The sequence below is a fragment of the Apteryx rowi genome, unplaced genomic scaffold (genome assembly GCF_003343035.1).
Source record: "Apteryx rowi isolate R43461 unplaced genomic scaffold, aptRow1 scaffold_1055, whole genome shotgun sequence".
In the NCBI taxonomy this organism is placed as follows: Eukaryota; Metazoa; Chordata; class Aves; order Apterygiformes; family Apterygidae; genus Apteryx; species Apteryx rowi.
Genome location: NW_020447259.1, coordinates 156,224 through 180,795, shown reverse-complemented (window position 1 = coordinate 180,795; position 24,572 = coordinate 156,224). Strand labels below are relative to the sequence as shown.

General features: G+C 35.2%; 1 protein-coding gene across 1 annotated transcript in view; it reads right to left on the bottom strand.

Annotated features, from left to right (window-relative positions):
* Positions 1 to 135: 135 nt before the first annotated feature.
* LOC112967714 (titin-like) overlaps positions 136 to 24,572 on the bottom strand; it is a gene marked incomplete at its 3' end in the record, with an annotated part of 112,945 nt that continues 88,508 nt past the window's right edge. Inside the window, exons 59-93 of the mRNA XM_026069155.1 lie at positions 24,304 to 24,564; positions 23,507 to 23,716; positions 23,323 to 23,400; positions 23,182 to 23,208; positions 22,433 to 22,480; positions 21,468 to 21,524; positions 21,281 to 21,358; positions 20,774 to 21,025; positions 20,020 to 20,112; positions 16,146 to 16,226; positions 15,671 to 15,748; positions 15,370 to 15,450; positions 15,117 to 15,200; positions 14,603 to 14,701; positions 13,385 to 13,462; positions 12,462 to 12,536; positions 12,211 to 12,285; positions 11,841 to 11,924; positions 11,522 to 11,584; positions 11,107 to 11,184; positions 10,793 to 10,867; positions 9,677 to 9,799; positions 7,399 to 7,482; positions 6,873 to 7,199; positions 4,575 to 4,652; positions 4,280 to 4,363; positions 3,989 to 4,072; positions 3,698 to 3,781; positions 3,072 to 3,152; positions 2,766 to 2,858; positions 2,469 to 2,552; positions 1,442 to 1,552; positions 1,167 to 1,250; positions 736 to 813; positions 136 to 237 (exon numbers count right to left, since the gene is read on the bottom strand). Coding sequence (XP_025924940.1) covers positions 136 to 237; positions 736 to 813; positions 1,167 to 1,250; positions 1,442 to 1,552; positions 2,469 to 2,552; positions 2,766 to 2,858; positions 3,072 to 3,152; positions 3,698 to 3,781; positions 3,989 to 4,072; positions 4,280 to 4,363; positions 4,575 to 4,652; positions 6,873 to 7,199; positions 7,399 to 7,482; positions 9,677 to 9,799; positions 10,793 to 10,867; positions 11,107 to 11,184; positions 11,522 to 11,584; positions 11,841 to 11,924; positions 12,211 to 12,285; positions 12,462 to 12,536; positions 13,385 to 13,462; positions 14,603 to 14,701; positions 15,117 to 15,200; positions 15,370 to 15,450; positions 15,671 to 15,748; positions 16,146 to 16,226; positions 20,020 to 20,112; positions 20,774 to 21,025; positions 21,281 to 21,358; positions 21,468 to 21,524; positions 22,433 to 22,480; positions 23,182 to 23,208; positions 23,323 to 23,400; positions 23,507 to 23,716; positions 24,304 to 24,564 — 3,552 coding nt within the window. The remainder of the gene's footprint in view (positions 238 to 735; positions 814 to 1,166; positions 1,251 to 1,441; positions 1,553 to 2,468; positions 2,553 to 2,765; positions 2,859 to 3,071; positions 3,153 to 3,697; positions 3,782 to 3,988; positions 4,073 to 4,279; positions 4,364 to 4,574; positions 4,653 to 6,872; positions 7,200 to 7,398; positions 7,483 to 9,676; positions 9,800 to 10,792; positions 10,868 to 11,106; positions 11,185 to 11,521; positions 11,585 to 11,840; positions 11,925 to 12,210; positions 12,286 to 12,461; positions 12,537 to 13,384; positions 13,463 to 14,602; positions 14,702 to 15,116; positions 15,201 to 15,369; positions 15,451 to 15,670; positions 15,749 to 16,145; positions 16,227 to 20,019; positions 20,113 to 20,773; positions 21,026 to 21,280; positions 21,359 to 21,467; positions 21,525 to 22,432; positions 22,481 to 23,181; positions 23,209 to 23,322; positions 23,401 to 23,506; positions 23,717 to 24,303; positions 24,565 to 24,572) is intronic.

The window sequence follows — 24,572 nt, the reverse complement described above, 5'->3', positions numbered from 1 at the left end:
GAAACTATTCTTGATAACCACAAACATAAGTTACAATAAAGTAGAATATGCTCTTGAAACAGTAAATAATTCTAAAAGATTTAGAAATGAAGAGGAAAAACAAATCTTTGGGAGGAATAAGAAGTAAATCTGTACCTTTAGCTGGTGGTGGTTCTTTGGGTTTGGGGACAGCAACTGGCACTTTCTCTTCTGCAACAGGCCTTTTTTGCACCTCAGGAACTTTAAAGATATGGTTTTCTTTTAGGAATTTTAAAAATCTTAATGTAGTATGAGTAAATGACACAGGAAACAAAGCTTTACGGTTTTACAACCCAAACTTTGATACTGAAGAGTTTTAACATAAATTAGAGCAGAAATCTCATGACAATGGCAAAGTCAGAAAGAAGAAGGTCAAGAGTATTTTTAGTATGTATAATAATAATCATAATTGGGAGCACATATACCTTTTGCAGCTGGAACCTCCACTTTTTCAGGGTGGGCAACAGGCACCTTCTCTTCAGGAACAATTTTCTTAGGCACCTTTGCTACTTTAAAGATATGATTTGACTTCAGTGTTCTTGTTGCACAATTTTGAAATACACACAAACCCAGAAACTTAGGAACAGCAGAACAGAAACTTACAAACAAATAAACAATATAGTGGCAAATATAATACAAGACAGACATACTAAAACCAAGTTCAACTGTATGAAGAATGTTATCTACTAATGCTACAACATTTACAAACGGCAATACCTTTAGCTGGTAGATCTGGCACCTTTTTAGGAACAGGTACTTTCTCTTCAGGAACAGGTTTCTTAGGCACCGTGGGCACTTTAAAGACATTTTTTTTATTTTAAGAATGTTATCGACCAGTAGTATTAGAAAGACAACACAAACCATACACAAACATATATACTGAAATAAGAACTTATTTGCAGGATATGGTTTAAAGATGAAACTGAAATATAAACAAAAGATACTTTATATCCAGAGAAAGACTTCTTCAAAAAGTCAAATCATTGTAGAGTTTATTTTTTGTTAGAAATTTGATAGACTGCCCTAGACATCAAAACAGAAAAGACAGCACGGGCACAAAAATAATGTAAGTAAAAAAATATATATATGTAGAGCTGTTGAATGAGAATAACAACACTGATTATTTTCCTAGATATTAATTTATGTACCTTTTTCTGGAGGAAGCTCCAGTTTTTCAGGAGTAGGTACAGGTATTTTTTCTTTTGGAACAGGTTTCTTAGGAACCTCCGGCTCTTTAAAGACATTTTGCAAACATATTTTAAAATTACTTTCCAAGCATTAAAAACATTAAAAAACATGAAACAAGATAAGAAACTCCCCCAGAAGACATTAAGATTTATATACAGTTTAGAACAAGAAATAAAGACGAATCTTAACAAACCCAAAAGATCTCCCTGGTAACTTGTAAGAAGAGACAATGTACCTTTTGCTGGTATTTCTGGAATAGTTTCTTCTTCTTCTTCTTCTTCTTCCTCCTCAGGAACAAAAATGGGAAGCTTTTCTTCAGGCACAACTTTCTTTGGCACCTCAGGCACTTTAAAGACATTATTTTATTTTAAGAATTTTACTTTTGCAACATTCCAAAGAAAAATTCACAACATAAAACACAAGGACAACAACTTTAAAATAACAATGGTAATTGACAAGAAAATTCTACTAGTTATTTTCCTCTCTTCTCCTAAAAACAGCAAAATGGAATTGGGTTATATGAATTATTTGAAGATTAGCTCTCCATGCCCAGTTCTTAACTACACAGCATCATTGCTGACCATAAACATCAGCAACATATGCTACAAGGAGGTTGTAAAAAATTAGTGGCATCTAATATTTTTCACAAAAAACTGTCAGTGTCTGCTTTCCAATTTTGTTCTAAACAACTCAGCTGCTCAGGTAGAAAATGTTCAGCACCAAGGGGTAATCTCTGCAATAATCTGCTTCCATCTTGAATTTCACATTTAGGGTCCATCTTCCGGCTACTCACAGGGTCAATTGAGTTTTGATTTTCTTTTTGCATCAGTTTAGCTAATAGGCTTGAGATTTGAGCATACACTGTAAAGATATGTGTCAGAATGATCTTCCTGACCTGAAGATTTTCCAGATAAAGGCCCATAAATCATTGTTCCAGGTATTTTGTTTAAACACTATGTCATCGGAACACTGGTTCTGAGTAATGATATCACAATGCATCATGTTATTTAAGGCAGATGCTTAAAATGGAAAACCAGCAGATCATTCAAGGTCTGATTTTCAGCCCACCGAAGTCAAAAACAAAATAGACAATGAAGCCCTACCTGAGACCTAGCATTTTTTGCTGCAGAGGATCATCAGGGTGCTAGAACCAAGGATCTGACTTTACATGGGTATAAACTATGAGTTTTAAATTAAGATTCCATAGAAATATGAAAATGTAAGGGAGAGGAATTGTCTGCACACACCACAAGGTGATATACCTTTAGCTGGTGGAAATTTCTTTACTTTAGGAACTGCAACAGGCACTTTTTCTTCTGGGACAGCTCTCTTGGGCATCTCTGGCACTTTAAAGACATCATTTCGTAAAAAAATTTTCAATTACTTTTAAAGCATCAAACCACTAAAAACATGGAGCAAGATCACAAACACCCAAAAGATGAAGAAACTCCCTTAAAATGATAGCTAAGGTTTACATCAAACTTAAAATGAATAGAGGTGAAGATAGCTTAATGAACTGAACAGAGCACTCTGATAACTTTCAAGAAGGAATGGTGTACCTTTTGCTGATATCTCTGGAACAGCTTCCTCTTCCTCTTCCTCAGTAACAAAAACTGGTACCTCTTCAGGGGGAGGTCTTGGTATTTCTGGCACTTCAAAGATAGTATTTAATTGTAGGAAAATTAAAACGTCACACACAGATCACACTGTACATGACATCAGAAACCGAGAGACAAGTCACACACAAGCTGAAGAGTATGAATTAGCAAGTACATTTGACACAAACTGCTACCATAAGTAGCAGTACCATCAGTTTAATTCTAGTAAGATGCATCATTTGTATGTTCAGTTATGAGAAAAGATACCTTTGTCTGGTGGAAGTTCTGGCTTTTTAGGCACAGAAACAGCTACTTTCTTTTCTGGAACTTTCTTGGGCACTTCAGGCACTTTAAAGACATTTTTGTTTAAGAAATTAATTTTCAATGTAACATAAAACAAAGTAAAATGATAACATAATTGACATTAAGATAACTACACAAATATGTTAAACTTAATTTTGCAAGAAAGATAACATTGATTTTAAAAGTGTATGCTTTATCCACAGATTCACACAATTTTAAATTTTGAAACATATAAACTACAGAATTAAAAGTTGATGTAGTAGGGTTAAGGGGGGAAATCTGGCTGTTTAGGTACATTATCTACCTACGGAACAGCTGTTTTTGAAAGAGCAAGTAATTTAAAATCATTTAGATATATAAATAACTATTATCCTTTGTTCCACTTCAAAAGAGAGACACAACACAAGACACAAACGCATAAATTTGCAAAGTGTAGAACAAACATATGACTAACAGAAATGATCACACGTAACATCAGTGAATGGTTCCAGATCAAATACATTAGGAAGAGGAATGGGATTGTTACCCGCAGTCTTCTAAAGCAGAGAAATAAAACTAGAATTACGTGGTTGAATCACACACTCATGTACCTTTGGCTGGTGGAGGTTCAACTTTTTTAGGCCCAGGGACAAGTACCTTCTCTTCTGGCACAGGTTTCTTTGGTACTTCAGGCACTTTAAAAATATTATTATGGTTTAAGAATTAAGCTTAAGTTTTTGAACCATAAGGTAAAGAGAAGTGACATGAATCAAGTGCAATGACAAAGAATACTGATGATAACAGAAATCTGTCTTTTTGCACTACATTATTTCAAAGAGGAAAGGTGAACAAAGAACAAAAAGTAATTTTTCTTAATGCACTTAAGTCAAGAGCTGCTATACCTTTAGCTGGCGGAGCTTCCTTCTTTTTCAGTACAGGAGTAGGGACCTTCTCTTCTGGCACAGGTTTCTTTGGTACTTCAGGCACTTTAAAGATATTATTATGGTTTAAGAATTAAGCTTAGGTTTTTGAACCATAAGGTAAAGAGAAGTGACATGAATCAAGTGCAATGACAAGGAATACTGATGATAACAGAAATCTGTCTTTTTGCACTACATTATTTCAAAGAGGAAAGGTGAACAAAGAACAAAAAACAATTTTTCTTAATGCACTCAAGTCAAGAGCTGCTATACCTTTAGCTGGTGGAGCTTCCTTCTTTTTCAGTACAGGAGCAGGGACCTTCTCTTCTGGCACAGGTTTCTTTGGTACTTCAGGCACTTTAAAGATATTATTGTAAATTGAGTTTTGGACAAGAAGCTAAAATGCCATGATTTAAAAGACAGTGACACTAAACTATTGAATACAAACATAAAGAACCACAGTTCTTAACAGCAACAGTCCTTTTGCTATCATACGTTTAACACAAGTGAGAAGATAAAACAAGTCTAGAAGATCTTTCTGAGCACTACTAATTACAAGTTGATATACCTTTAGCTGGTGGAGCTTCCTCCTTCTTTGGCACTGGAACTTTCTTTTCTGGTACAGGTTTCTTTGGCACCTCAGGCACTTCAAAAATATAATTTTGGTTTAAGAATAATGCACAAGCTATTCAAAATGGAAAAGAAACAAAAAAGGCAGCACCACAAACTTTTTATATGAAGAGTTCCCTCCCACAAGAACAAGAAAAGTAATGTTTAACTAAAGCATCTGAGAAATATTGCGTGTTAGATATTTGGAGAACGTTTGCTAACAAAAGATAATGTACCTTTTGCTGGAGGAGCTTCTTTTTTCTCCAGAACAGATATTTTTTCCTCTGGAACAGGCTTCTTGGGCACCTCAGGCACTTGAAAGATACCATATTGTTTTAGGAATTTACTTCTAAAACAACAGGAACATAAAGTGCAAGCAAGCATCCCTAGCACAAACCTCAAATACACACCCAGAACATACAGCTGTGATTTAACATAGGTTGCACATTAAGACAAAATAAAACAGCAAACAAAATGTAGTTGCTTCTATTAAGCTCATTCTCCCTCCTCAGCCACTGATGTCATCAAGCATAGCGATTTTAAATTCAAGGGGATATTTGCCGATCCAAAGTTTGAGTAAGATGAAGTTTAACTTTTCAAAACCAGCTTTAAGAGAATATTAAGAAGTATTACGGTGGGGAACCTTGAAAAAATACAGCTTTACATTTTTTCTTAAATTTTTGGAGCAAATTAAAAATGTTAAAAATGGATGAAAATGAACATTCTAATAAATGACTATTTTATATAAATTGCTGTATCAGATAATTAGTGGTTTTACTACTTTTCTCCTTATTTTCCTCAAGAACTATCATCCTAATGCTTCTCAGCCATGTAATAGATAACATTTAATCACGCTGAATAAGCAGATTTAGGATATATATTTAATATAAATTGCCAAATACATTTTTTTCCTCAGAAATCTGCCAGTGGTATCTACATGAAAAAAAGCAAGTGGATCAAGTTTATCAATGGATTTGCTTCTAACACAGAACTATGGACACATTACAAGTACCCAACTGTTTATACCAGAATTTGGTGGGTAATAGCAATGTTTATGAGTGGCTTGCTTTGATACAAAGAAAAAAAATCCTGACTCTGCTAAAATCAATAGAAATTTTCCCTTTAACTGCAGTGAGACAAAGATTTCAACTAAAATGTATCTTAGCAGTCTTTGTACTCAGAAACCAGAAATATCCATGCAAGTTTTATGATGGCAGGAGAGTAAGCCCACTGGCTCTGAGTGGGCTGAAGAAAGTTTGGAGCACATATGAATTAAGCTGAACTACTATCATAGAATCAAGGGAAATTTTAGTTAACCTGAGTCTTGTTCTTGCTCAGGACAAACCTTGCTTTCACAGTGCACAGGAAAAGGTGCTAACCAATATATTAAAATTCTAGTGCGAATAACATTGGATATAGTTCTGACATACATTAGTTAGTCAAAAGAAATCCTAAACTTCTCTTTGGAGAAGAGACACAATGGCATGATTTGAGTAAGGACTGGCAAATATTAACATTTTTAAGTACTCTTAAATGATTAAGACCCCTTTGGAAAATCAGGCATAGCTAGTCTATGTCTTTATATTATGACGTAGGATGTTGAAAGGCTTTATTACAAACATCTTGGAATGATCTAGCTGCCCTCTCTAAGTTGTGAATAGTATGTTCATCCTGTACTAACAATGTTGAAAATTTACACCATCTCCATAAAAATACACTCCAAAGAAAAGCATCTACAACTGCAAGTATGAAAATATGGTAATTTAATAGAACTTTTATGCCTTTGCTTTCCATGAAAATATATTATTCCCTTCCCCCCTCAAAAACCCCCAAACAATGATGGGGTTTTCAAATATTTCTGAGTGTAACACAATGAAACTTGTGTTCCTAAATCATTCATTTTCAAATATCCTACCTATTTCCTAGATAAAAAATATTTTTTGTCTGTGATTGCAGAATTCTCATAAACATTTCTAGGCATTCCAAACAGAGTGATAGCAAGATTAGATCCCAGGCAAGGATGAAATAAAGTTGATTTAAGTTTCCTTAGTGGATTATATAGACTTCCTGTGAAAGAGGAATGAACAGTAGGCATACAACCATCCAACACATTTTCTACAATGTATACTAATCATTAAATATCTTGGGAGAAGGTACACTGGAAAGTACACCGGAAAATATTAAAACAAAACTTCAACACATTAACAGAGTCAAAAGGTATTACCTTTTCTCATATAACCCTAGAATTAAAGTATACCTCTAACTGGTGGGAGAGCCTTCTCTTCATATTGGGGAACTTGTACTTCCTCTTCCTCATATGGAGGCACTTCCTCTTCATAATAAGCAGCTTCCTCTTCATAATGGGTGACTTCTTCATATTGAGGAACTTCTTCATACTGAGGAACTTCCTCCTCATAGTGAGCAAATTCTTCATAATGGCGGACTTCCTCTTTGTAATGGATTACTTCCTCTTCATATTGTGGTATCTCTTCTTCCTCTTCATATTGTGGTACCTCCTTTTCATACTGAGGAACTTCAACATATACTTTTTCTTTTCGGACCACTGTCTTGTGTACTTCAGGCACTTAAAAAGATAGCAAAGATAAGAATCTTTAAATTTAGCACACAGATCTTACTAATGCTAAGGACCACAGGGCATTGTCTAGTAAGAATTAAACCAAAAGAAGAACATTCCATAGAAAACAAAGAATTACTCACTGCACATGGAACATACCATATACAAAAAACATGTATATCATTTTTCAATACTCTATCCAGTATACCTTTAGCTGGTGGTCTTGCCATTTTTTTAGGAGGAGAAATTGGTAGTCTTTCTTCAATGATAGCCCTCTCTGGTGCATCAGGCACTTAAAAGATACAGTACATTTATATTTAAGAATTTTAGAAAGTATTGTTTAAAAGCAAAAAATATTGTTGGCAAAAAACATAAAAAGATATCTTACAAATACATGGTTAATACGTAAAAGGCAACTGTGCTTATTGACATTGGACGTGTTATTACAGAAGCAATTAGGCAGCTATTCAATAAGGAAACAATAAACATTTCAATGGATGAAAGCTCTGGCCTAATTAAAGACAGAAGAACTCATGGCTCAGCAAGGAAGGCAGTTTTCCCCTTCTGTTGACTACTTTGCCAAGTGTATATTCAGACATGGCAAGCAGCCATTGCCAATGAGAGCAGAAAATTCTGTCTCAATTTTAAAAATTCCAAAAGATTAAGATGTGATCTTTTCCACTCTTTGAGATTTGTCCAGAAAGAACGCACACTTTAAGTAGCATATTCTCTTTTTTAGAACAGTAGTGCATGGCTCTCTTCTGAAGCAGGTCTTCTGGGAAATTTGTGATCAATACCATGGGAAACCATGAACAGAAAATTACTCTAGGATTTAACAACTGGGAAACTGTTAGGCTTGCCAACTCAGAGAATAACTTCAGCATTTTCTTAATAGATCTGAGATCTTTTCGATCTTCTTAAGAGATGAAATCCATTTTGTCAGTGACAGATTTGAGAATTTCTACCAGCTTTCTTCAACTAATGGTGAGAGTAGATGTGGACTGAGTGGCTGCCACAAGTCTTGATGGTTGTTAAGTAGAAGTTATTTTTAGGGCAATGTGATGCCTGATGAGTTCTTTAAACATATCCTGGCAGAGCCCTGATGTTTAATTCCAAGTATCAGGTACATCTGAATTTGAAATCTCAAACTAAAATTGATTGGAACTGGTAACCAGTTGAAGTGATTACAAAAACTGCATTGCGCATCAGTGTCCTTGCCAGGAAGCACAGGCTCATTTGGATTATTTTGTCTCAACTACTGCACCTCTATTTGGTGTCCCACAAGAGTGTGTTGCCTTTGATTGTTTTTTGCTTTGACTTTCTCTGCCAAGACCAGCTGGCATATGATCCTTGCCTTACAGGAAGCTAGAAAAAGGTCTTCTTCCATCCTCCTCTTAATACTCAAGATCCTCCTGCCCACATCATTCTCCAAGAGAGAGACTCAGTAGATTATTTAACTTCACACTAATGTGGTTGTATTAACCTTTTAATTCAAACCCAAGCTGATACGTCCAGAGTGCTTAATAATGTTGTTTCTCAACAGCAACATGTCTGCAAGCAGCAAGTCTGAAGTACCTTGTGGCTCAACTTCAAGAAATCAATAGATTGCTTCCCAAAGTGATATGGCAATGAATATGCTTCAAAACCTGTGAACTTTTTTCAAAGCCCTTGTGTTGGCATGTTCAATACCTGGGAATGTGCTAAGTGTCTCAGCCAGCCATGAAACAAAGAACAGCAAAGGCTGAGGTAAAGGTTGTTTCTTTGACCTGCACATTTAGATGAGGAATTGCTATCACAGAACAAGAAAGGACAGACTTTGCAAGAAGAGGAAAGCATATTAATATAAATGAAGGAAAAGGTTGCCCTGTTTTTCATCCAAGGGCAGAGAGGTGGCAAGATTTGCAAAAGAGGAGCTAGTGAAATGACTGGGCTTCCACTGTAACAACAACAATAAGCCAGGAGAAAGATTTAAGCCTTTTGTAAGACTTTAATACTGTTCTGGAATTCCTTTGGTATTCTAAAAGGTTCACATTCAGGACAAATGAATCCCTGATGCACAGAACTTGAAACTATGTGTTTTGTTGTCTTGCTTTTTTAGAGTAGCTGATAAGACACATATCTGAACATAGAATTTTTTTAGTCTGTTCATACCTGTGTATGAAATCTCCTCTTCTGTGTGAAGAGAAATGGACACTTCCTCTGAAATAGCCCAGTGTTCTTCTTCTGTTGCTACTTCAAAGACAGAGTCTATTTTAATATTTTTTTTTCTGGTGCAACACTGTGTACAATAATACCTATCCCATTAAAGATTTCTTAGAAAAACAGTTATTTCCTTATACCTCCCACACCCAGAGGAACTGGGGAAAATATATCTCTAATATTTCTCAAGGACTCTGTTCAGGTTTCCTTGGGACCATCATGGAATGTCAGAACTTCAAGAAAAGTGCCAGGGCAGCAGGCTTGAAGCTCTGGTGGTACTGCATTACAGACAGTCTGTTCATAGATTAAACGATGAGCAGGAGTACCTTCTGGTGGTGGAGACACTTTTCTTTTTGGAACAGCAATGGATACTTTTTCTTCTGTGACAATTTTCTTTGGAGCTTCTGGCACTTTAAAGATAGCAATTGTAAGAATACTAAATTCTAAAAAATTCACACACTTTCTGAAGTTCATACAAAACAATTACAGGCAAGCAACTTTGGGGAAATATTACACATTTACATAGCAAGAATATGTATCTTACAACATATTTACATAGCAAGAATATGTAATCTTACAATAAACACCACAATCACACCAAACATAAAGACATTTAAATTAATAGAGACAATGGCTTGCTTAAGCTTTAACGCATAGTAGCTAGATATGTATTTTGTATCTTGAAGAGTAATAGTTTGGGGGTTTCCAGGAATAAATTTCCTAGATAAATTAGACGCTTTGAGATACTGTGCAACTTTACTAACAGCAGGAACATAGATAAATATTGAAATAATGTATATTATCTACCAAAATAATCAATAAAATATTAGATAAGAGTCAAAACATATCAAAAAGCTAACAGCATATTCACACAACATGAAGTAAGTTGCAAAGATGGAGACAAAAGTAGGATGCAAAATCCATATCTAGGCTCTTCAGAAAGGTAATTTAACCACAGAACACCATACATATAGAACACATAACAAAATCACTTTCTAAGCACAAGAAAATCACAGAAGCAGAGAACTCGCTTGTAAGTTTGAAAACCTCTGTTCTGAATACTGATGACATCATAAAACATTGATAGTTGTTTTTTTCTAAATATGTTTGTTTTTATCGAACTTCTTCACTGAATAAATGTTTTCACTCAGCTTTCCAAAGCTCTTAAGCAGCCAGTGTAATCAATGAAATGACTAGCTGCTTAGAATATGCAAGGAGTGCAGTTATGTGACTGTTCTCTGTCACCTTCTGGATTCTTTTGGAGGGGAGAGGGTGAAGTTCCTTTTACTTTAGAATCAATTTAGTAGACACTGGGATTCTATTAACCAAGCGAATGATAAGTATGAGGTGCACTGACTCCTGATATGTAGGAGCCTTCTCTACTTTCAAAAGAACTTATGTACCTTTAGCTGGTGGAGCTGCCACTTTCCGTGGAACTGGAACAGGCACTTTCTCTTCTGGCACAGGCTTCTTGGGCACTGGTGGCATTAAAAAAAAAAAAAAAAAGTTTATTTTAAAAGATTTTGAATCAAGCATCATTTCTGAACATAATCAGATGACAAAACACAAATGCAGAGACCTAAAATTCCTTTAAGGCACATAAAAAAAGAAAGGGAAACACTGAAACATACAATTTATGCTATATAATCAGATATTAGAAATATAAGCCAGTATTATAACAGATACTTTTCTTGTATAGCACTAAAAAATGATATACCTCTTTTTGGTGGAGCCTCCTCTTTTTTAGCAACAGCAGCTTTTTCTTCTGTGATAATTTTCCTGTGCACTTCAGTCACTTAAAAATATTAAACGTAAAATATTTAATTGTAATATTTGAAATGCAGCTTCGTATTTAGCAGACCTATGTAAGTTTGTCCTACCTCATCTGATTTTTTATATAAGAAAATGTTAAAGAACTTTCAATAAGAACAAAAATAAGACTCTTCAGAAGAGTATAATTTATAGCCACGGTAAAAACAAAGAAGACGAGCAATAGTAAAAACAAAGGTAAGATCCAGACTGAGATTACAGACACTAACAAAGAAAAATTTCTACATCTAAAATGCCTAAATACAAATGCTGTAAGACTAGACAAAAAAGCTCCATGAGAATACTACTCTCTTTGTATTTACCTTTGGTTGATGGAGGCTCTTCAAATTCTATCTCAAAAGTGGGCACTTGTTCTTCTGGAGGTTCTTAAAAAAGATTGTGTAACTTTAGACAATTGTATTTATCACACTAACCAGCACAAGACAGAAGAGAAAACAACATGTAAATCTCATCAACAAGACACAGGCCTCAAGCTACACTGTAAACAGACAGACATAAGTACATGTTTAATGCTGCCGAAATTTGATATGTGAACTATATTTTTTACCAGCATGCTTATGTGTTAGCTAAGGGATGCAGCAAAGAGACATTTTTTGCAAAAGGAACAAACCACCTATATACCTATTGCTGGTGGAGCTTCCATTTTTTTAGGAACAGGGACAGATACTTTCTCTTTAGGAACAGCTTTCTTACGAACTTCAGGCACTTTAGAAATATGAGTAAAAATGAGAAGGAAGATGAGAAAGAATATTAAACTCCAATGTTTGTAATTGTCTACTACATCACAGTGTTTTGGTTTTTTTAAGTAAAAAAAAGCATTTTACTGAGTTAACACAAACACTTTGCACGGTACACAATGGAATTTGAAACAACCATTCATCACTGGAAGCAAACACTACTGGTGTCAATGTGTACAAACAAGACAGTAAGACAAACATTATGCCCTTGAAGATACATGTATACATCACTCAGATGAGAAACTGTTGTCTACCTTTAGCTGCTGGAGCTTCTTTAGGGGCAGCTGGAATTTTTGGTTCAGGAACAACTCTCCTAGGCTTCTCTGGCACTTTAAAAGATTACATTACACAGTTTTAAAAGGGGGAATAGTATCACTATATCAAGCAAATGTCTTTAACACAAAAGAACACAAAATGAGATAAAACACATAGTGGACTCAAACTGACAAAACAATGAACTTTGAGACTGAAATAATCAAAATTTTATAATGAAAAGAATCTATACCTTTAGCAGGTGGGGCTTCTTCTCTTTTAGGAGCAGTTACCCTCTCCTCTACATAGTAAGACTCTTCTTCAGTCACTTTAAAATATTAAAATTAAAAATACTTAAAATTCAATATTTGATATCTATTATTGAATTTACTACCCTGACAAGTAATAAAGAAATTGAAAAGACAAGAATGAGCAGTGTGTGTTACTAACAAACACCTCCAGTACTGCTAGGTTGCAAAAACTGTATTCATCCTTCTCTCTCTGAAACCAGTGGAACCACTCCAAGTAACTTAAATGGAACTGAAATTGAGCCCTCACCTTGTATTTCTATGGAATTTGAAAATGCTAAGCATTTGAAGTAGCAAATCAGCACTTTCCATTTCTAGGTCCACTAGTTCACTACTGTTGGAATTTGCCCACTTTGAGAAAGCCTCTCTCCCAAATACCAAGAAATTTCCTCGGCTAAAGCTGCCCTTTGTGAACAATTTCTATGGTGTTACTTGTAAAGGAAATTCAGTCAATCTGTGGTTTACTGCTATTCACAGCATCACATTACCACCAATAAAGTTACAGGTGGAAACAACTTAGTCATTTTACCATGAAATGGTCTGAGAAACCAGAATGCATCATGATATTCTGAAGGACCTTTACACTATACAGAAAAATAGGTGAAGCAATAATTTCCAAGAGAGAATTTTTGTAAAAAAGTGAAGAGATGATAATTCTCAACATCCAAGAAATTTCACTGTATCAAAGAGATTAACTATACCTTTTAACAGTAAGTCTTAGAAACTGTAGACATGCTTAGCAGCAAAGTTTGTAATACATGAAACTTCAGACTTTAAGCAACTAGAAAATCTAAAATATTCATTTACACTGCTTTTGGTACAAAACAAAAATTAGCTTTTGCCTTGTATTCCTGAATTGTGGTCATACCTTCGGAAATCTCTTCTCTGTGAACTGAGATAGACACTTCCTCCATTTCCTCTTCAGACCATTCTTCCACTGTTGGTTCTTTAAAGAAAATGTTTAATTTTAGTGTTTTTGGTGGATGGACGGATTCATGGATGGAATGAGATGTAGAATAATTCTTCTGAGTTCAATATGGCAATGATAGATATGCATACAATGCAGAAAGTGCTATATACACACATATGTATGATTTACTCTGAATGGTATGTTTTATCCATGCCCCATGTATCCTACCCTGTTGCATCTCTCAAATGTCTCTCACTGTCAACTGTCAGTCTATCAGAATGTCTCAGCTCCCCAAACTTCCTCAGGACAACAGCTGAAGTAGGGACACAACAGCCAAAGAATTAGAGGTTGCTTCTTTATCTAACTGTATGAAAGTAGAAGGACAGGTCAAGAAGTGAAGGGGAAGGCTAGCGTGTACCTGTTTACAAATATGACTGTATCGAGGAAATCACCCTGTTCTGGGATAATAGGTTAATTTGCATGAAACAAACAGAAATTAACAATGCATGTATCCATATGAATATATATTTGCATGTTCGTATTTTAGAAGGATAACTGATACATCTGCTTTTAAAAATTCAGCTGTATTTTTGTAATAAAGATATGCAAATTGTCTTGACTGGCTAGTCATTAATGGCATATAAAAAAAGGTCAAAATGTTGATTTTGGCTATCTAGAAGCAGATCCTCAGTGAAATTTTACTACTTTAAACAACTGACCTCAACCTCCCCCCAGTCTGAGAATCTGAATGAAAAAAGTCGATGAGAAGCTAACAGTGCAGAAAGAATACTGCTGTTATCTGCAAGGCTACAGAGAGCTTTGTAGGCAGTATAAAAAATGTGTGGTTATCATCCTGATTAGAGGACTCAAACCTCAGATCTATACATCCATTCTTACTATGATTTCATGAAAGCCTGATTCAAAGATCATTGCATTCAGTGGGAGAATTTCCATTCATGTCAATGGGGTGAGATCCTGGCATTCAGGACTGAAATGCTTGATGTCACTAAAGGAGACTCTTAATTGCCTGCAAGTCTGTAAAATATTGCAACACAAAAGTCATACACAATAACTACCACAAAATATTTGTGTATTTTGCTCTTGGTCTCAAAACAACAGACTTCCGGATAAAGCACAAGAGCTAGTTTCTCACTGGTATTTCTTTTTGCAGTGTACCTTCAGGTGATGGGATTTCCTCTGGAACAGCAACAGACACTCTTTCTTCTGTAATGAGTACTCTCTCTTCAAAAGTAGCTTTCTTTTGCACTTCAGGCACTTCGAAAGATAGTAATGTAAAATGGATGAATTTCTAATTCCAGTGTGAAAGCAATGTTGCAGACTGCTAAATCTAAGTTTTCAAATAATTGCTTAAGGGCACTGAGCACATAACACATAACAGAGATTCAATATTTAGAAACAAAGTTTTTTTTAAGTATTGTGCAGCACATACAAAATAATCTAATGATTCRCTGTTGCTAAATCAGTACAGTACAGTTGAATTCACAGAATCACAGAATGGTTGAGGTTAAAAGGGACATTTAAAGATCATCTAGTCCAACCCTCCTGCTCAGGCAGGGTCACCTAGAGCACAGTTCACAGCAGGAACACAAATAAATGACTGCTAACAATACAGAACATACAAATAGAAGCTGAGAAACAGCATATTCTTTCATTCTACTGGAAAGCATACCTTTAGCTGGAGGAGCCTCAACTTTTTTAGGAACAGCAGGAGGTACTTTTTCTTTAGGGACAAGTTTCTTAGGAACTGCAGGCACTTTAAAAAAATTACTTAGTTTTAGGTTCTATAAAGTGGAAAACTGCCAAAAGCATCATGTAACAGAAATGTACTATTCAAAAAGAAGATTAGACACAGACAAATACTCTGTTTACAAAACAAAACAACAGAGCAAACTGAATTAAGATTACAATAAAAGTTATTGTACCTTTTGCAGGTGGAGCCTCTTCTACTTTAGGAACATGTGGTATTTTTTCTTCTAGAACTGCTTTCTTAGGTACTTCTGGCACTTCAGAGATATTAAGTGTAATAATATTAAATAACTAAAATTACAGGTGTTTTAAGACTGCATCTAAAGCACAGTTATCAACGAAATCGACATGAAGGATACATAGCTAATGTAAATGGATTATAACTAAAACCAGATTCACTTCACCATCAAAAACGCAAACCACAAAAACAAGATGCTTAAGACATGAAGAAAAGAATGTTATTTTGTTTAGATGTACCTTTAGCTGGTGGAGCTTCCTCTCTTTTTGGAACAGCAATTTTTTTCTCTGGGGGCACTCTCTTAGGCACCTCTGGCACTTGAAAGAGATAAAATGTAAGCTAACTGAATTCTTGCACCGGGAAGATTTAGAGTATTATAGAATTGTATTCATCCACTCATAAGACTATCAAGACACACCACATAACACATAAATTATACACTTAACACAAAAAGGTGAGTGACAATGAGAACATATATTTGAACCCCCCCCATCAAACCAGCCCCTGGATGCCTATAAGGTGATTTATGACTGAATTCTTTAACTGAAGAAAGAGCTGTTCAAGTATGTTACTTAGCCTTAAAAAGTGTTATTTACGCAGAGACAATTATACATGAAAAATCAATTTTTGTCACAAATATGTTCACATACAAGCTAACAAAAAAAATTAAAATGATATTCAAGAGGTGCACATACATTCCAACTCTAGGTATACCTTTGGCAGGTGGAGGTTCTTCTTTGGGAACAGGAATGTGTACTACTTCTTCAGGCACAGGTTTTTTAGGCACTTCAGGCACTTTAAAGATATTAAAATTTCTCTAAGTACTCTTTCTAATGCTTTTGAGTCTGTCTTAGATGAAAACAGACATATAACAACACGCAAGACTACATTTATCATATGCTTATATTTAGAAGTGAATAGTAATTAGAAAAACAGAATACAACAGTATGGTACAGGTTAAAGCTCACATTCAGAAGATGCTGTACCTTTTGCTGGGGGAGCCACTTCTTTTTTAGCAACAGTAACTTTCTTTTCTGGAACAGGTTTCTTAGGGACTTCAGGCACTTTGAAAAACATTGTTAAAATGAGAGAGTTTTAGTTTTTGGAATACTTACCCAGATTACAGTATTCCAAAATCGCTTTATAGAACATTGTGTCTAGACAAGTAGGTGAGCACTACACAATAAGACACTAAGACACAAAATAAAATTCCAGTGTTAACATTATTGCACTATCACCTTTCATGGCACTGTACTGGAGTAAAAACACACACAATCTAAGTACATAGAACAAACACAGGAACGTTAAGAAAGAGAAGGGCCAAGGCTGGGGCAAATCCAAGTACTGTAAGTTAAGTTACAGCACAAATGAAAAAGTCAAAGCAGATTACAACATATGGAGATAATACAAAACCAAAGCTGCACAGATAATAAATTCAAAACAACATGGAAAATAATATAATGAAAGACAATAAGATTTTGTTTTATTAGGGCAGTAGAAATACCTTTAGCTGGTGGAGCTTCTTTTTTAGGGACAGGAACAGGTTTTCTTTCTCCTGGGACATGTCTCTTTGGTATCTCAGGCACTTTAAAGACACAGGTGGTGAACATTTAGGAGACCAGTAAAATTATTTAGAAAATCATAGTAGGCTGCTTTCAACACACTGGGTAAGCAAACACTAAATATTCTGTTTTATTAAACAGAAACTATATGCTCATGTCAAAAAACCCATTCAAAGAAATATTTAAAACAGTTATGAATATGAGGTTGCTTTTGAAGTGTATTGTGGTTTGAACTTCTGAGAGTACAACCACAGTGAGATGGAAAGATCTGAGCAGTTCTGATACGCTATGCTTTGGTAGACAGTGGGACAGAGACATAAAGTTCAGAAAAATGGAGCACATGATGGAGCAAAGATTTTATTCACCTTCAGCATGAGGGATCTCCAGTTCTGTGGAAACAACCTCTTCTTCCTCCTCCTCTTTGACTTCCTTTTGTGCTACAATAGGAATTTTAAAGATACTAAATTTGGAGACAGCAAATGCCAATGTCAGTACTAAATCTGAAATTCTTTTAAGAAGACATTGTGTGTGTCCAGTTCACCAAAAGTACACTCAAATACATATGTCAATATGTAAAAAATTTTCATCCAGAAAATCAACAGCATATACAAATCTCACAATCAGTTTTGATAAACTATAGATTCAAATTATTTTTAAAATTGTAGGTATTCATTAGCCTCTCATTCTTAATCAATCTACCTTCAATTGGGTAAACAGCTTCAAAGAATCTTTCTTCAACTGTTTTCTCATGCTCTGTTGGCTCTTCAAAGAAAAGCATTTAAATAACGTTAAGATAGAATAGTTGAAATGTTCACATCTATTAATCTAAAGAAAACTGAGGCTACATAACACAATGAACAAAAAGAAGCAATGCATACTGAAACATAAATGTATGATTTGTCTAAATATGTAATTTGCCACATATAAAGATAGATTTAAAGAAAGTCTAGTAAGACTGAAAGATTGTTTTGGTTTGAATTTATAGATTTCTGGTTTTGTACATACCTGTGACGTATGAGTACTCTTCTTCTCTGTGGACAGAAACCGACATCTTTTCTTCTGAAACAGTCCATGTTTCTACTGTCGGTACTTTAAAGATAGGATTTTGTTTTAGTATTTTATTTTCTAGATCCGCATTGGTGATAGACAATCTGTGAGTTTTTATCAAATCAGTATTTATATTGTACATTTAAGTCTTAGACATATTTAGACAGTCAGTATTCATGTTCTAAAATACTGAACACAAAACAAGCATACAAGTATAATATTTAGTATCTGTTAGAGACTAAAGATACAGACAGTGTTAACCCCAAAATTTACAATAAATGCACACGCAGATTTTTGGAAATAGTGTATCAGAAGACTTCCAAAGGCATTTCTTCAAAGAAATTTTGGGACACTGGGTCATTATTATATAAGCATATGCCATCAGGCAGAATAAATGAAGAAGAAGCTAAATTATGCTGCAATACCCTGTAGGCTATTAAAACAAGAATTAAAGGGCTAGCCACAAACACGTTAAAAACTGACTCTGGGATAGACTGTAGCAAAACAGAACACAACTATAAAAGCACGGTACAGGAACTATTTAAACAGTGAGAGCAGTCAGTGCACAACTAGAACAGACCCTGGTATATACACACAGGCCCACATATTCACACGGGGCAGAAGAACATGGAGTGCTGGAAAAAATGCAATCTGCAATTGAAAGATGCTGATCTGTACCTTCTTTTTTCATAACTTTTTCCTCAACGATCATTTGCATAGGTTTAGGTGGTGGAACTTTCTTGGTAACTGTCGGCATTAAAATTTGATTGATCAGTCATATATTTAGCAAAGAGATCAAAAAAAATCTATAGCTATTTAACAATAATGTAGAAAACACAACAAAACAGACATAGTCTATCTCAGCAGCTATGCCAGGCTCCCTGGAATAATGCAAAACTACAGAAGGAGTTGTGGTTGCTTCTTCCGATTGCTAACTTTTGAAGGGTTGAATAACTAAGGACATTTAGTAAGCAGAAGGCCATATCCTGACTTATTTTGAGTTCCAGATAACAGACTTCTGCTGCAGAATGGTAAATGCTCTACAAGAGGAGCTCAGAGAGTAGGGATGTGTCTTTACTTCATAAGTAAACAATTAACTCAGACATCCTGGTAGCTAAGTCAAGATGGAAATGTGAGGAAGATGTGGATTTCACATCTAAAGGTAAGAGTGAAACATCATTTCATCCAATGCAGTTTTACATTCATTTCCTGTCTTAAAGCATTTGTTAGCAACTACATTTACTATTTTCCCCTAAATGGCTTTTTATCTTCCTTTTACACAATTTAACAGAGGCTTTCAAGACTGAAAAATTGATCAGACCCATGTTAAATGAAGACAAAGTTTCTGCAGATCGGTTAAGTAACAACAGCCACTAATTTCATGTAAAGATAACATTAAGGTAATTAAATAGTAGTTACCCTCAGCCTGTTTGACTTTTTCTTCTGCAGCCCTCTGAGTGGTTATTTCCACTTTTTCTTCAACAGGTTTCTTGACAACTGTAAGTGATTCAGATATATTTATCATTTAGGTAATCTTGCAAATTATTTTCCAGACACAAACCAACTAGAGCTGGCCCTTTCCAGATTTCACAGGTGATCAGGCCCACTCTCCGCTGAGAGATATGCAGGGATCTATACAGATAACACTTCCCAGAAGTGCAGCTGCCACTGGCTCAAAAGCACCGCCCAAGCCTAAGCCTAGTATGTAGTGGGAAGGAAAAATAGCTGAAGCTTAACTTGATTTTCCAAGCAATTCTTGATTTGCCTCAACCACCCTTTTCACTGTTCTCTCTCTGTTGGAAAATCTCAGCTGGGAGAAGAGGAAGGGTTGCCATGACCTTTGTGCACTTCTTCATCCCACATGAAGAGAAGTCTCCCCTATTCAAGGAAATGTGAGGAACCACCACAGTCCAGATTGAAGGTGATGCATATGAGATCTTAATCTGAACATTCCTGTTAGTTTTGCAGGAAAGTCATACCTTGACGAACTGTCACTTCTTTCTTTTCTTTCTTTTCAGCTGTAATTGCTGGTGGTTTTCGCTCAGGCACAGGCTTCTTAGGAACTTCAACCACTTTAATAAAAATAACATCACTTAATGATGAGAAATGCATTACCTGGAGGCTCAATACACACAAAAGTTATGTGTCATTATAAGATTATTCCATCTTATTAAATTGAAATGCACACACAGAGTTTTGAAGATCCAACAGCTGCAGTAAAATGTTCTGCTCATTCCATGACTGATTGCCTCCCTTCAGAACCAAATTCTGTTTCTAGAGACATACACAGTACTACTACCTAAGCCAATAAAAGGCATGCAAAAAACTGCAAAATACAGCTATTACCATCCAGAAATTTATGTCTGAAGTATTTCACCTATATTATGCTTATGTAGGATACTTGAAAATGCTAGGAAAATATCCAAAACAGGTAAAAATGACACATAATCTTACAAACTACTAATCCATATTATGTTTTAAAGATATTCCAAACTGCAAAATCCATTGGCAGCCATATTAGAATGTACTGCCTTTCATCTGCATCTCTGTCTCGCCATACTAGGGTCCTTGTCTTATCAAGCACCAGTGACAACTTGGCAGCATATTAAGGTTCAAGTTATTGCAATAAAAACAACCCCAAAAGTGCTGCCTGACTTAAAATTATTGGGCCTAACTAATAAATATGAAGAAAGAGAAGAACTGAAATGATAAAATCATTAAATTTTTATATACCTTCTTCATGAATGACTCGTTTTTCTTCATAAGTTACTTCTCTTTTTTCATAAGCCTCTTCCCATTCTGCTTCTCCTTCATCATAACCTTCTTCCTTGAAATAATAGTCATGATCTTCTCCATAATCTTCTTCCCATTCTTCATAAGGTTGTTTGGGTTCTTCATATATGTCCTCTTTTTCTTCATGAATCTCTTCTCTCCTTGCCATAGATGTTATTGTGATCTCTTTGGGCTTCTTTGGCACCTCAGGAACTTAACAACAAAAAAAGATTGTTCATATCATAGCCTGGAATCTGCAAGGTGTTTTGGGTGCCCACAGTTAATGAAGTGATTTCACTCTCACAAAAAGTTTCAAGATCTGACTATTCTTCAGAGGTCCCAATCAGTTCACGCTTGGATGTGCACGTTTTTAATATAAAGACAGAAATCAAACAGATGTATTTTCCACAAGGTAATTGTACAATTTTTTAAGGAGTATAAAATAAATAAATAAATAAACATGTTTACCTTTAGGTGGTGGAACTTCTTCAGGACCTTTTTTAACCACCTTTTTGGAGACTTTCTTTACTAGAACCTTCTTCTCTGCTTAAAAAGAATTTATAATTTTTAATTTAAAATTTAAAAGAGAGCAATCATAATTGAAAATATATACACTGTCCAAACATTTCCTGTTTTAAACTTTAAGTTTCCTTACCTGTTTTTTTCTCCTCTGGTGGTGGAACAAGAGGCAGAAGAATAGGAATAGGGGCAGCTTATGAGAAAAACAAAATATTTAGAATCAGATAAGTCAGCATGGTGTTTTTTTGTAAATGAAGAAAAATCCTAATGCATTTTGAAGGCAGACATAAGAGGTGATTTTATTACAACTGCAGAATAAAAGCAAACATGGTGCTTACACTAAAGGTCTGCCATAGCTAGAGCAATATACTTTGAGCTGGAATTCCCAGTCTACCTTTACTTGAACCTTGACTCTGCTCAGCTTTGTTTTCTTTACTGCCATCACTGTCCTATCTTTGTTGATAGCAACTCATCCTAATATCACCAGCTTTCCCCTTCTGCTGCTACCCCAAGCATTTTCCATATCCTCATGGAAATGGAACCAAGAAAATTGAACATTGAAGGTTCATACTACTAACTATAGAACCTAAGATCAAGACATGTAATATTTATAGTCTGTAGTCCAGAGCCTGGCAAAAAGATACTGTTGACAATGTACATGCAAGGCATACTACGGCTGTGTAAGAATCCTTGTCTTTTATTTTCCTTTCTCTTATGCACCAGGTAGAAATTCAGAGAGCTTGTTTAAAAGATATTTGTGTGGTGAAAAGAAGAAAAGGTGAAAATGAAGAATGATCAGAAGAGGAAAATGGAAATAAAAGGTAGATGGGTGAACAGGAGACTGATAAGAAAACAAGATGGAATGGACACAGTCTTTCTAAGACAAGTAGCTTCATTCCTACTTGTGTCTAGTTTTCACCTTCCATATCACAAAAAAAGTCTATCCAAGTCAAGCCTTGCTGATTTTATATTTTTACAGAGATGACTAACTAGATCTTATCACTGAGCAACCTAAGTTTTTTCTCTGAGGTTCCTGCTGCCCTTTTGCTTCAGTGCTAATATAAAACACCGTTATGGAACAAGTATGGTTCATTTCCTTACCTTCAGCTGTTTTTTGAGGTGGAACTGCAACCTTGTCATCAGGAACATCTGTAAAGTCAAAATGTTTAACTGACAATAGAAAACACAGAATTGAATTTGCTGTCCCCAAGACTACTTCGTGGTGCTTTAATTGTTTCTTGTTCTAACACAGTTCAGTTATTGTAGCCTGCTCCTCTGGCATAATCTACCCAAGCTATACAGAACTACTTGCATTAACCTTTCAATCTGGCCAGACCCTACACTGTCTYATTTTATTTCTAAATAATTCTTGCAGCATTTTGGAGTATGCTCTTGACAAAGAACATTCAGAAAAGAACATCATGATATATCATAAGGAGATGACTTATCCTTTTTGCCTCCTTGGTTAATTTTTTTTCATTTGTACAGAGGGTTTTGAATCTATTCATCGGTATCTCTACATCTTCCTATTCCTCAGGCACTGAAATAAAAACAAGCTTTTGTGTTTCAGAGAATGTGGCATCCACAGTGTACAAAAAGGACCCCAGACACAATAATAATTACAGATTTTGGAGATATCATGGTATTCTTTGTCACTACTTATGAGAATAAATAGTTCCTCACCATTATGGGTGAGGAACATTTTTTTCCAGGATATAGGTTTGGCTTACTATAACCAGAAAAAAGGGTTTTGAAAATAACAGCTAAAGTAGAGCAATACAATAAATCAATGCCAGATTATTTGGAAACTGATTTTGCGCCTTTTTTTTTTTTTTTTGCATTTTCTTTACCTGGTGGCTTCAGCTCCAGTTTGATTTCTGCAAAAGAATATTAGATTTCTTTTAGAACCATTTAGTTCTCCAGCATCACATTTCAAGCTCATGAATTTGCAGGTGGCTATGATCATGAATTTCTTTAGCGAGTCTACTAACCTTTAGTTACCAAATAGAGTTCTGCAGTGCTTCTTGCTTCTCCCCTTGGTTCCAGACGAGCAATTACAGAATATACACCTGCAGCAGACAAGAATTTTGATATTTAAATGCTTTTATCATTAAAAAGGAAAACACAAAACCATATAAAAGAATGGCATCAGCACAAAGATTCCATTAATTTTACCTTCATCTTCTGCAGTAACATTGTGGATAGTCATATAGTGACAACGACCTTCACTTCTGAAGCTGTATTTAGGACTCTCTCTCAGTTCTGTGGGGCCTTTATACCATGTCACAACTGCATCATCAAAAGACACCTCGCACTCAAAGGTTGCAGACTGGTGTTCACTCACTACAATGTTCTGTATGCTTTTTGTGAACTGAATTGGCTCAGCTGTTTGTGAAACAAAGATATATCAATTATTATACATCACCAGGCCATTTAGGTTATGTAATTCCTTCTCATTGTTTTCATAATAACAGATACATTATAATAACAGATAATAACAATAGACCTTGAAAAAGTAAAGTAAGAAAAAAGACATACAGTCTTCTGTGAGGTTTTCTACTTAAAAATGAAGATTAGAAGGCATAAGAATACAACTACAACAAGATTGCTCTGTAGAAAATTTATATAAGAGAAACCATTATGGCAAATAAGAAAAAATAAAGAATAATTAAGAAAAAGAGGAAATCTGAGTCAAAAATAAGAGCATCAGGAAAAAAAAGAAAATAAAGTCAAGTATGATTCGAATATTTGAGGGCAAGGAGTCATTAGTAATAGTTAAAAAAATTAATTTACACAAGTATGTCACATATTGTTCAAAGAGAAAGAACAGCAAAATTTCTTGTTTAGTCCATTTTCAGGTTTGAGGATATCTCTTTAAGTAATATCTTTTATTTTCATTTGTTCTGTTAATGGAATATCCAGAAACTGTTTATCACTACTGCAACAACGAGATTCTATATCTGTTTACAAACCTTCAATGGCCAGATCTGCAGTTGTTTCTAGATTGTCAAGCTTGCAGGTATACTGTCCCTGGTCTTCTGTTCTAACATCCTTGATGATGAGTTTATGTACTTTGTCGGAGACTTGTGTTGAATATCTCCCTCCTATCTTAATAGGCCTCCCATTTCTATACCACTGAGACTTGGCATTTGGAATAGAGAACTGACAAGACAGGGTGCATGTGTTTCCTTCCTTGAAAGTAGTATCATGAAGATGCCGTTCAACTGCAGGTTCTATTAGC